General features: G+C 36.9%; 1 protein-coding gene across 1 annotated transcript; it reads left to right on the forward strand.

The window, feature by feature from the left end:
* The first annotated feature begins 9,234 nt into the window (after nucleotides 1-9,234).
* Nucleotides 9,235-10,459, forward strand: LOC126624495 (uncharacterized). Its single transcript, XM_050293558.1, has 2 exons — nucleotides 9,235-9,373; nucleotides 9,821-10,459. The coding sequence occupies exon 2, from the start codon at nucleotides 9,835-9,837 to the stop codon at nucleotides 10,330-10,332; it is 498 nt and encodes a 165-aa protein (XP_050149515.1). The 5' UTR covers nucleotides 9,235-9,373; nucleotides 9,821-9,834; the 3' UTR covers nucleotides 10,333-10,459.
* Nucleotides 10,460-12,647: the final 2,188 nt, after the last annotated feature.

Genomic DNA, 12,647 nt, shown 5'->3' on the forward strand with positions numbered 1-12,647 from the left:
GGTCCACATGGCCCATTGAGTTTAAGTTGTGTGACAACTAAAACTAAATGGAAATTAACCCAAAAACAAAGTCAAAACCGGCTATAGGGTGAGTGGTAGCAAACTTGGGTTGATTGCAAGTTTGCCACTCACATGTGAGGTGGTATAAAGGCATCTTTATAGCCATTCTCTCACTAGGGTTTTCTTGAGGCAAAGAAGAAAAACTTTTTCTCCTTTTTCTCTATAGAGGCCAGCCTTCCTAGGGGAGTTCACTAGCATCCAACTTCCTCTAGGTAATCCATTTCATCTTCACACCATCATCCTTGGTGTGGAGACTTAGAGGTACCAAACTTTTGGCATTTTGGGAGTTCGTTTCGTCACATCCTCAAGAAGCAAAGGAGCATCAAAAGGGAAGAAAATCACAAGGAATATCTAAGGAGCTAGGAGGTGACTTGAAGCCCTCCAGTTGGATGAATCCCTTGCGTAAACAAGGATGAGCTTCAAGGGTAATGAATCTCAAAATCATTTCTTCTCTTTAATGTTGTTAAAGAGTCTTGTGTTTCACCATTCACTAGGCTTTGAAAGTCATGGGTTTTAGAATTGTTTTTGAATATGTGTTCAAATGTTATTAGTTTGCATATGTGTTCAAATGTTCTCACATGTTCTTAGCTAGGATAAAAATTTTCCTTCAGTCTTCGAACTCAAACTTGTAATTCTGACATGATATTTTTCAATATTTTATAGAATATTTAAAAAATTTCAGTGATACCCTTTTTTATCCTCCAAAAACTTGAATATCTATACGCTAACTTCTCTCTGTGTGAGAGTCCTTTCCTAATCTGAGAGTTCATTCTCACCGCTTGTGTGAGTCTTCATCTTAGGCATCTTCTTCAGCCACCGGCCCTCGGCTGGGCTTAGGTCGGTGGTAGCCTTTTTTTCTTTTTCTTTGTCTCTCTTCCGTCCTCTGTACGATAGGTTCTCCCTTTTTTTTCGACCCATTTTTTGCTGCTTTCCAACTCGATTTGGTACTGATTCAACTGCTCTTTGGCTTTAATAATAAAAAAAATAATTCCAACTTCCTTTTTCCCCTTCTACCTCTAGATTTCTCATATCCATGGCTCCAATCAATCCATTTTCTACCTATCCCCTGTTCCAGCTTCCCTCCGTCCTACAATGTTCTAGATCTGCGTTCATTTTCTATTACCGTTGTTTGTGGCCATCTCGGAAGGTGTGTTGAGCTCCAACTTTTGCATGGTCCTCGGGTGCTCACACCACCACCTTCAATCTGTGTGCAGTTTGCACTGTTGCTTGTGGGAGGTTTTTTTTCCACTAGCTTCCTTTACTTGTTTGTTGTGGATTTGGACTTTGTGGCGCTTGGTGGTGGAGGGTGGAGCATTTTTCTTTTCTATTCTGGAGTTGGTTTGTGGTTGGCGGCTTCGGCGATGGTAGAGTTGTGAGGGTTTTTTTTGCTTTTTGTTTGTAAATTTTGGTCTCAATCGGTTGGTTGGGCTCTGTTTTAGTGTTGCTTTGGGGTTCATTTTTAGTTTAGTGCTTTCATTGTATTTGGACCTCTTTTTGTATGTTTGTTGTTATGGTAATATATTTTACCCTTGACCAATAAAAAAAAATACAAAATTCCAAACTTTTTCGCTTTGTAATGGCCCATTCTTAAGACCTCTTCTTCAACTTTAAACTAAAGAAAATTCAGTAAGAACAAAACTTGTTATATCCATTTTCCATCCAAATCATGTAGTTCAATCCCAGCACAACTTTGCCGAAACAAACATAAAGCTATCAAAATTACGCTCAAGATAGTTCTTGAGTTTAAAGATTGTGTTGTGTCTGGCTTGCTAGTCCTTTGGGTTTGCAAGTTGATGCTATATGTCAGGTCAGTAACTAAGGGGATGAGGATCCTCTCAAGATTATCTTTGTGAGGATTCCAAGGATCACTTCATCGTGTCTGTTTATTGTACATTGTGCGACAAGTTGTCGTTAAGTATTGTTTGCGTTTAATTTTAAATAAAAAAAATTTAAAATGATTTATGGCCGAAGGATGACAGATGAACGGACACAATGAAGCAATCCATGGAATCCTCACAAAGAGGATCCGGATAGGATTCTATTCCTAACTGAAGGAACTAAAGAATGGGTTTTTCAGATTGCAAGTGACCTTTCAAAAGATCAATTTGCTCTATTTTCGTTGCGATTGACCTATTTCACGACCTACTTCCTCAAATCATGTGGAAGCTCTGACAGCTAGAAGGGGGTGGGTGGCTATGGTCTTGTCGCAAGGATTCTCCGAGGTGCACATTGAAGCAGACGCTCTACAAGTTGTGATTCCATTCATCAAAGAATTCTGACTTTATCTATAATTGTTGGAATTATTGAGGATGTAAGGATGTTGTTGCTAAATCTAAATGCCTCAAAAATTTCTTTTGTTAAGAGACATGCATGCGAATTGTGTTGCACATCGATTAACATTTGCTTCAAGGATCCTCCTAATTTTCTATAGATGTGTTGTACAATTGTAAACATATTGTAGTTTTCATTGAATTCCTTTATTTTGGCTTTCGAGCATGTGGGTTTCTTTCTAAGCCCGCTAATATCTTTTCATTTCCCTAAGTTTAGGAATGTGTAAATCTCATGATTGATTTATTTGACTGCTTTTCCTAAAACATCTTATTTGTATTTGTATATGTTGTATACACACTAATGAAAGATATCGAGGGAAACAAATTCTTTACATGGTATCATCTTAGGTCTAGGATTACTCCTCCTTTTGATCATGCATTCTTCCTTCTTCTTCTCCAATGGCTTCCCCCGATTCTATTCTGCTACTGTTCATTCTCTTTATAGCTGAACACCGCTCATTTTCTTAAACTCCCTAAAACTAATTACCTCTTTTGGCTCTGTCAGATTCAATTGTTTCTTATCGGTCACGATCTATGAAATTCATCGATGGTTCCGATCCTTGTCCTTCCCCATCATCCCTTACCCTAAACATATAGACAAAGATAAAGCCACCACTTCTGTTCGTAATCCTACCTCTGCAACGACATTGTCACGACCAGCCCATCATCAGTTACATCACCATCACTCTCACAGAATAGGTTCTCTCTTTAACCATAAGCTCTGTCCTTTTTCTCGCTAGAACAATCGGAAGCAAACGGATTCTCCTGCACTGTAGTCTTGGGCTCCAGCCTTTGCATAGAATCAGTGGGGTGGGCCCATGCCATATTAGTCTCCCCCAACGTGGATTTTGTCCCCGTTCTTCTAACCTAATCTCTTAGGCACTACTCCCTCTCCGTGGTGTCCTATATATTCCACTAATCAGCACATTGTTGTTGCGCGCTCGCATCGCTACAATAGCCCTGACGCATTTCCTCCATTCACTGGTACTAAAATAGTTCAACACGTTGATATTCCTTGATATCCAGATACCGACACAACACATCATATAAGGGCCAACCCAACTCTCTTCAAAACCCTCAGCTTTACAATGTAATAACTCTGTTTTGTTTAGGTAATGGGGACTCTATGTCCATTACCCACACTAGTAGCATTTCCTTATCTTTTGGTCATTCCGAATTTTGTCTACAAAAAAACTTGGTACTCTTTTGCTCAATTCACTTAAGAAAATCTTGTTTTCTTTCTCTTTACTCCTAATTTTTACCAAATCTATGACTTCGTATTGGTGCGTTACTTTTTCAGACCCCCTAGAAATGGCTTGTATCCCTTGTCTTTTCACTCCACCAATCCATCCTTACATAATGCTCTTGCTGCTGCCTTTTCCTATGTCTGCCATAACCTCTTGGGTCACCCATCTTCATCAGTGTTATCTCATTTAGGATCATTCTCATAACTTTTGTAAACACTGTGCTCTTAGCAAGTCTCATCAACAAACTTTTTTGCATAATACTGATATTGTGCACTACTTATTTTACATAATTCATTCTGATATATGGATGTCATGTCTCTTTTCTTAGAGGTTTTCTTTAAAATATACCATTTACAGATGAATATTCTCTTCACTCTTGAATTTATCCTATGCGTCACAAGTTTGAAGTTTTGAACAACTTCCAAACACTATTTATAATTAGAAATGCATTTAATGGTGTTGTGAAAAATCTTCAAAGTGATAATGGCACTAAGTATGTCAATAATTCATTTTCTACTTTTAGCAAACAAAATGGCATTATTCAATGCTGCTTCTCTTGTCTTCATATACCATAACAAATTGTCTCATTGAACGCAAACACGGGCACATTGCCACCATGATTCGTACTCTCTAATCCACATCCAAAGTTCCTCATAACCTTTGGGCTGGAGCCGCTCTCACCTTCATGCATCTCATCAATCATCTTCCCATTCCCGTTCTCAGTTAGGCCACTCCCTCCTCTCGCCTCTATCAATGTTCACCTACATATTCTTATTTGGTAAAAATGATTTCATTTCACACACGAATAATGTTACAACTTAGGTATATATATACAAGCATTTTGTAACCACTAAGAGAAACAAACTAACAGATTTCTTAACCAGTAAGAAACATCTTTTGATGGTATAGTTACAATATTGCCCTTTATATCCCCCCTCAAACTAAACTGAGGAATTCGAAGTTGAAGTTTGTCACGAAGAAAGATGAATCTGGACTTAGACAAAGACTTTGTGCAAATATCAACCACTTGATCTTGAGTACAAACAAAATGCACAAAAATCTATTTAGCCAAGACTTTTTCCCGAATGTAATGATAGTCTATTTCTACATGCTTTGTCCGAGCATGAAAAATAGGGTTTTTGGCCAGAGATATGGCAGAAATGCTATCATAGTTGGGGAGAACTAGGCAAGCAATAGCGAATATCCACCAATCACTAACATATCCAGGTAATTTCAAAGGTAGTGTTGGCTAGAGATATGTACTCTGCCTCTGTGGAAGATCGGGCAATAGTTGGTTGCTTCTTAGCACTCCAACCAATCAATGAGTTGCAAAGACAAACACAATAACCTTCAGTTGATGTTTTGTCAAGGGCATGGCCAGCCCAATCAACATCTAAGAATGCTGTGATGGTGGGAGTGGTTGAACAATTAGAGAACCACATACCAAGATCAAGGGAACCTTTAAGGTACCTGAGGATTCGCTTAACTGCTTGAAAGTGTGAAATTCTGAGATTTTGCATGTATTAGCAGACAAGATTAACTTCAAAACTAAGATATGGCCGTGTCCAGGTTAGATTTTGGAGAATACCAACTAATGAACGATACTCAGAAGCATTTTCACATAAGGGAGAGTTATGATTAAGTTTGGAGGTGCTGAGTGGGGAACTACAAGATTTAGCTCCAGTCATGTTGGCTTTGGATAAAAGATCCAAGATGTATTTGGTATAGGATAGGAAGATACCTGAGGAGGATCTTTTAACTTTAAGACCAAGAAAGTAGTGGAGAGGTTCAAGGTCCTTGATTGGGAACATGGAGCTGAGTTGCTGAATTACTTGTCGACATGCTGCAGAATTGGGATCGATGACCAAAATATCATCAACATAGACAAGAATGAAAATCATATATGGAACCTTTTTGATAAACAAGGAATGATCACTTGGAGATCCAACAAAGCCAAAAGAGTGAAGAATACCATGAAGCTTCTCATACCAAGCTCTCGGAGCTTGTTTTAAACGATATAAGGATCTATGCAAGTGACAGACATGAGATAGCTTAGTTGAATCTTCAAATCCAAGGGGTTGTTGCATGAAAACTGATTCATTGAGTGTCCCATGTAAAAAGGCATTACTAACATCAAGTTGGTTCAAAAACCAATTAAATTGAGCTGCAAGAGTGAGGAGAAGTCTAATGGTAAATAGCTACAGGACTAAAAGTTTCAGTGTTATTTAAACCTTTCTGTTTATTGAACCCCTTGGCAACTAGCTGGACTTTGTACCTGTGTATAGTGCCATTGGGCTTTCTCTTGATTCAAAAGACCTATTTGCAACGTACAATATTCTGTTATGAAAACTTAGGAACAAGAGACCATGTTCCAGTGTTGATAAGAGCATTGACTTCATCTTGCATTGCTTGGCGCCAATGAGGGTACTTTGAGGCTTGAAAGTAGGTGTTGGGTATGTAGTCCACTAAGAAATGGGATGGTAGGGGGTGTTTAGTGGCAATGAGAGCTTTAGGTTTGAAGATGCCAGATTTGGACCTTGTTTGCATCAGATGAGTGTTAGTGGGTTGAATAGGGTTGGTGGGAATAGGATCTGAACTGCCACTGGAAGACTTAAGGTGGTAGTAAGGGAATGAACATGGGAAATGATAGCTAGAATGGAGGAGGACATAATTGGGGAGGTGGTATTAACAAGTGTAAGAGAAAAAGGAAATGTCAAAGTAAAAGTGGATGGTATAGTGGATCTAGACCGAGTATGGAAGGTTGGAGATCAAGTTGTGGAGTTTGACGTATGGTGGAATGGAAAGCTGGATTCATTGAAAAGAACGTGTCTTGAAATGTACGCCATGTTGGTTGCAGGATCAAGACACTTGTAGCCCTTATGATTCAGGTTGTAGCTGAGAAATGCACATGCCTTACTTTTAAGATCCAGCTTCGAAGAAGTATAGGGCTTGAGCCATGGGATATAGGCACAACCAAAAACCTTTAAAAATTCATAGTTTGGTGCTCGATGATACAGAGATTCTCATGGATATTGTCTGGATGCGGTGGGCAATCTGTTAATAAGATAGATTGTTGTGTTGAATGCCTCAACCTAATATATGTGTAGTACTTTAGAAACTGCCAAAAAAGTGTGAGCAGTTTCAAATAAGCGACAATGCCTCACCTCCGCATCTTTAGGTGTCTTTGTTTCCCCACCGTGGTCCCTATGTCAAACACAAATGAATGAGTCAATCCTCGGAATGTGTCTTTTTAGGTTATAGTGTTAACCACAAAGGTATTGTTACTTGGATCCCATTATTGGTCGTGTCTACAACTTTAGGCATGTTTTTTTTAACAAAAATATAATTTCTTTTTTTCTTTGCAGGTTTCATCTCCTTTTTATTTCATTGAACTAGACATTCAACTTACTTCTCCTTTTATTGCTTCTTTGCTAGCACTTCAGGCCCTAGGCCTACAATCTAGCCCCCTCTGCTCTAGACGCAGTCTACAGTATGCAACTTTAGCCATAGCTTCATGTCATGTACCCATGTCCTTACGGTAGCCAATCCTTGCTGCACCCCTTACGACATCATTTCATCCATTGTCCAGATATTCTTCTTTTCCTTGTGATGTAATTCTTGTTCTACTTGAAGCTGCTATGATTGATGATACACAACCTTATATTTCTCCGTGTTCAGAGCCTACATGTTACCTTATGCGCACCTTCCTTCACGATGCATTTCCAAACCAAGTTCTGCATTGACGATACCACAAGATATTGCCTTCTTCGTGCTTTAGTTTTTGCTGCTAATATTTTGGAACCGACTTGTTTTAACCAGGCTCATAAACATGTTGAATGGTGGAATGCTATGTCTGAGGACAATCCATGCTCTCCTAAAAAAATCCACATGGACCTTGGTTTTGCCGGCTCCTTCTCAAAATCTTGGGGGTTGTAAATGGGGGTTTTGCTTAAAATGAAAATCTGATGGGAGCATCTAGCAGTACAAAGCTCAGCTAGTCACTAAGGGGTTTCACCAACAACTGGGTTTTGATTATGATGATACGTTCAACCCAGCCGTTAACCCCAGTATGATTCGCACATTTCACATTCTAGGGGTCTCTCGTGGTTGGTCCATCCGTCAATTACATGTTAAGAATGTTTTTCTACATGGCTTCTTCAAAGAACATCTACATGAAACAGCCTCCTGGCTTTATTGATCCTTCTCGACCACACTATGTTTGCAAACTTCACAAGGCTCTTTACAGGTTTTTAGCAAAGTCGGGCGGATCCTTCTCTATTTATTTTTAATCATGGTTCTCAAACTATGTTTCTTCTTCTCTATGTGGATGACATTGTTGTAACCGGAGGTGTTTCATTTATTCCTCATGATTTATTAGTGTTATTTGCTCTGCTTTTGACATTAAGGACCTTGGCCCTCTTAGCTATTTCTTGGGGCTCAAGTTCAGTTTCTTAATAATAGCCTTCACTTATTTCAGTTCAAATATGTGTATGATCTCCTCCATTGTCATAGTATGCTTGACTGCTAGCCAACAACCACTCCACTAGCCGCCAAAGTCCCTTTATTCGCTTTTGATGGTGAACTTTATCCACTCCTACCACTTACTATGAATTAGTGGGTTGCCTCCAATATCTTACTTTGACTCGCTCGGATCTTGTAAGATTATGAACATGAGGTAAGATATTTCAAGTTAGTGGATTGAGTCCAATTGGCATAAGAAAACCTTATAAGAATTGGTAGATTGATTCCATTTGATGGAGGATTCAGTCTTATGTTAGAACTAATATGAGATAGAAAATAGAAGTAGTTTTCTATGTGGATTCTAATAGGAAATCTTATTATGATATGAAAAGGATTATATATATATATATATATATATATATATATATATATATATATATATATATATATATATATATATATATATATGGTGATGTAAGATCCCATATCGACTAACGGAGATGGGGTGATGTGCCTTATTTGTACATGCTCCCCTTCCTATAGCATAAGGCCTTTTGGGAACTCACTGACTTCGGATTCCATTGGAACTCCGAAGTTAAGCGAGTTCAGCGAGAGCAATCCTATGATTGGTGACCCAGTGAGAAGTTCTTTTCTGAGATGTGACAGTGATCTCTGCTCTCACATATTAACGCTTGTATTGGCACTAAGTCATATTCCTAGTTTTGAGCACAAGGTGATCAGATAGAGATGAAAAGATCACTAGCTACAAGCTTTGTTTCCTGCATTCATGGCTTCCTCTGGTGCAAATTCATCAAGTCAGTGCTCTACAATGTTTTCATAGGCTTAAGCTTTTGTGATTTATTTGGCTGTGATTTTAGTAACTTGATAGATCATGTGGTGTTAAAGTTTACATGTGGTATAAAAGCCATAGTTTAAGTTCTTAAATTCAATTAACAAAATCTATTGAATAAAAAAAAAAAAAAAAAAAAACCCTTCAATTGTCAGGTTTCGAGACGGGTTCTAGTTAGAAGCAATAAATATGGGATTACACAAAACGGTGCGTTTGAATAAAAAAAATTCAAAAAGGTCATTCAAAATTTTTTGACCATTAGAACTCGAAAGCCTGCATCTTGTTTCAGTTGTTCTGGGATTAAGGAAACTGAACATCATATCTTTGTTCTCTCTTCTTTGCGATTTTGTGCCTTGTCGGTCTGGGTACTGAATATATCTGCTTTTTCCTTCCGCTGCGCGATGTTTGATTTTTCATTCATCAAGGTATGTATTCTGAAACCCAGATAATTAACATGAAATCCGAGTTTAATTTCGCTTTAAAGTTTGATTAGAATTATATAACTAAACCTATCGTTAATGTTGATTCAAACTAATTCATCAGTGGGCATATGAATTGATTACCTGTAAAGGATATATTCAGTTTTAATTTTCATTGAATAAGTGATTTAGTTCCTCAATTGATGTTTATATTTAACTTTTGACTATTTCGTATGAGGTGAATACCTTATTGTGAATGAGATGAATTATTCTAGGATTAAATGCTATGCTTGCCTGAAGTTTTCAATAAAACCGTTCATCCTACATGTGCTTATCAACTAAATTGTGTTGAGATTATATATATGGATAATAGTTGTGATGTCTTGATGTGCAATAGATTGAGGAATGAAATCAGGACTCTAAAGTTCATATTGTGATTTCTATGTTCATCAGTGTCTACAATATCAATGAAGACCTTAAACTTGGCAAACATTCCAGTCCTCACTGGTGGAAGCAACTACAAAAAATGGAGAAGAGATATCAATTTGATGTGGACTCTTAATGAGTTTGATATAGCAATTGATAATCCCAAGCCTATTGTCATTGATCAAAGCACTAGGTTTGAGAAATCAGATCATGAAAGATGGACAAGGGCTAGTAAAGTGGCACTTACCATCTTGGAAAGTGGGATGACTGATACTATCAGAGGAGGAATGAAGAAACTACAGCTAGCTGTGGATTACTTGACAGCAATTGAAAAGAAGTTTAAGGAGTTTGAGAAAACAGAAGTAAGTCAATACATGTCCTTGCTGACTACATACAAAATTGAGGGCATTGGCTCCATAAGGGATCATACAATAAAGATGACAGATACTGCTGAGAAATTGAATTCCATGGATGTAAACATCGGTGAGAAGCAGCTTGTGTTCATGATTCTTCAGGCCCTTCCCACTAAGTACAGTTAGTTAAAAGTCTCATTGGTTTAGTTTTAGAAATAGTGCCTAATTCTTGGTTTTGTTTCATAACAAGTGTCTACATATGGATCCAATTTCATAAATAGTGTCTACTTATTGGCCATTTTTCATAAATAGTGCCTAGTTATTGGGTTCTGTTTGATAAATAGTGTATAGTAATTGGTATTGTTTCATAAATAATCTCTTTCTTGGTCCACTTTCATTAATAGTACCTAGTTCTTGTCATTTCATAAATAGTGTCTAGTTATTAGTCCAGTTTCATAAATAGTGTATAGTCGAACTTCATAAATAGTTTTCACCTATTAGTTTAGTTTTATAAATAGTATTTAATTCTTAATTTCGTTTCATAAATAGTGTCCACTTATGGGCCCAATTTCATAAATAGTGTCTACTACAGCAAAAAAAAAAAAAAAAAAAATTATTTTTGAAACTAAACCAAAATAACCCACACTATTACTGGAACTACAACAAAATTACTCACATTACTTTTGAAAACTGATAACTCACACTATTTATGGAATATAACAAAATAAACACTATTTCTGAAATAACGGCAAAATAACTCACATTATTTTTGGAACTATAGCAAAATAACCTACATTAGTTTTTAAACTGAACCAAAATAACCCACACTATTTTTAGAAGGGAACAAAATAAACATTATTTCAAGAAATACAGTAATATAACCCACACTATTTGCGAAATTGAACCAAAATAATGCACACTATTTCTAGAACTACCACAAAATTACACACTATTTATGAAACTAAAACAAAATAACTCACACTATTTCTGTAAGGGAAGAAAACACACAATTAACAAACCATTTTTTTTTTTTTAAAGAGTAGTGCAAAGTACACTATTTCAAGACTTGAGCTATTTCTTGATCTGAAAAAACTAATAGTGATCATAGTGTAGTAAAAACAAAATCCATCATTTTGTAGTTTTCTTAATGAAGCATTGCTCAGTTTATGGATCACAAGCATGCAAACATAATTTAAAAGTAAGAAATAACAAGGAAATGAGATTAGTACCTCTATTTTAAGGTTTTGCTTTGAGAAATTCTCTATTTCTTATGCGGATTGGTTGCGTCTGCAAATTTATCTTTTTGAAACGGGAATGAAAGTTGAAATTGAAGTTGATTTTTAATTTTCTGGTGTTATTGCATGTTTGAAAGAGCATTTGTGTTTGCGAAATAAGACGTGGGTAGAAGACTATGGAAGTTATTGCGTCAGTGGGTTGTTTTTATATTAATGGCAGCTTGTGAGAGGACATTGGTAGAATGGTAAATATTGTGAAGTTTGTAATGGGCTTGAGTTTCATTAGGGGCAAGGAAGGAAAAAAATATTTATTGTTTGTTGGGCTTTTAATTCAACCCATTTCTTTTATTCAACCTGTGTCCTTATGGTTAAATTTTAGGCCTTTTTGGTTAAAGAATAGTTTAGGGTGGTTTTTGGTTAAATTAAAGTTAGCCTAATATCTTTTCATTAAAGCTCTTCTTCTTTATTTCACTCGAAGAATCGCGAAATATCAAATTTTAGTACAATTTTGATGCATTTTTGGTTCAATTGTTTTAGGTTGTTGTTAGGACATAACAAGGCTACTTGTAAAGATGCAATCCAAGACAATTAATTTGCTGTTGTATATCATTATTTAATGGGATATTACTGTTACGTAATTTTAATTTGATTGCAGTTTACATAACTAGTTGTCTATAAAAAGATAAAATTAATCGGAAAACTATCCTACAGTGGATGGTTGAGTAATTTAGTGGAAAAAAAATAATTAAGAAAGTGAGTAGGATGACAGTAGTAATAATGACAGAAGAAATATAATTTGACGTATGAAATAATGATAACCCCATGCCTAATTGCACATGCAATTGCAAGACAATAAGACAAATTACATGCAATTGATAACCCCATTCAAAATCCTAAATGGTTTGGGCTAACGGAAGTGGTGTTCCATCAAGGGCATGGATTGGAAAAAAAAATTGTTTTGCACTGTGGGCTTGCTTCCACTTTGTGGGCTCTTTTGACACACCCCGATCCTAGAATCAAGGTGTGCTGGCCGTCAGGTTTCGAGGGTGAGAGTGAGTGAGAGAGTCGTGAGGGAGGAGAGAGAGAGGCACGGGGAAGAGGGAAGGAAAGCAGGGAGTGTGTGTGTGTGTTTGTGTGGTCCAACACAAATCCACATCATCAATTTCTCATCCTAGCTCCCTAACCACACACAAAAAATATCCCACATAAGCAAAGTCCAAGGTTAAGAATTTAAGTCTAAATAATGCCACACACACACATACCTTA

Source organism: Malus sylvestris, chromosome 5 (assembly GCF_916048215.2).
Source record: "Malus sylvestris chromosome 5, drMalSylv7.2, whole genome shotgun sequence".
Taxonomy (NCBI): Eukaryota; Viridiplantae; Streptophyta; class Magnoliopsida; order Rosales; family Rosaceae; genus Malus; species Malus sylvestris.

Bases quoted from the DNA above. Each gene is read 5' to 3' on its own strand.
- LOC126624495 (XM_050293558.1), top strand. From the start codon at position 9,835: ATGAAGACCTTAAACTTGGCAAACATTCCAGTCCTCACTGGTGGAAGC.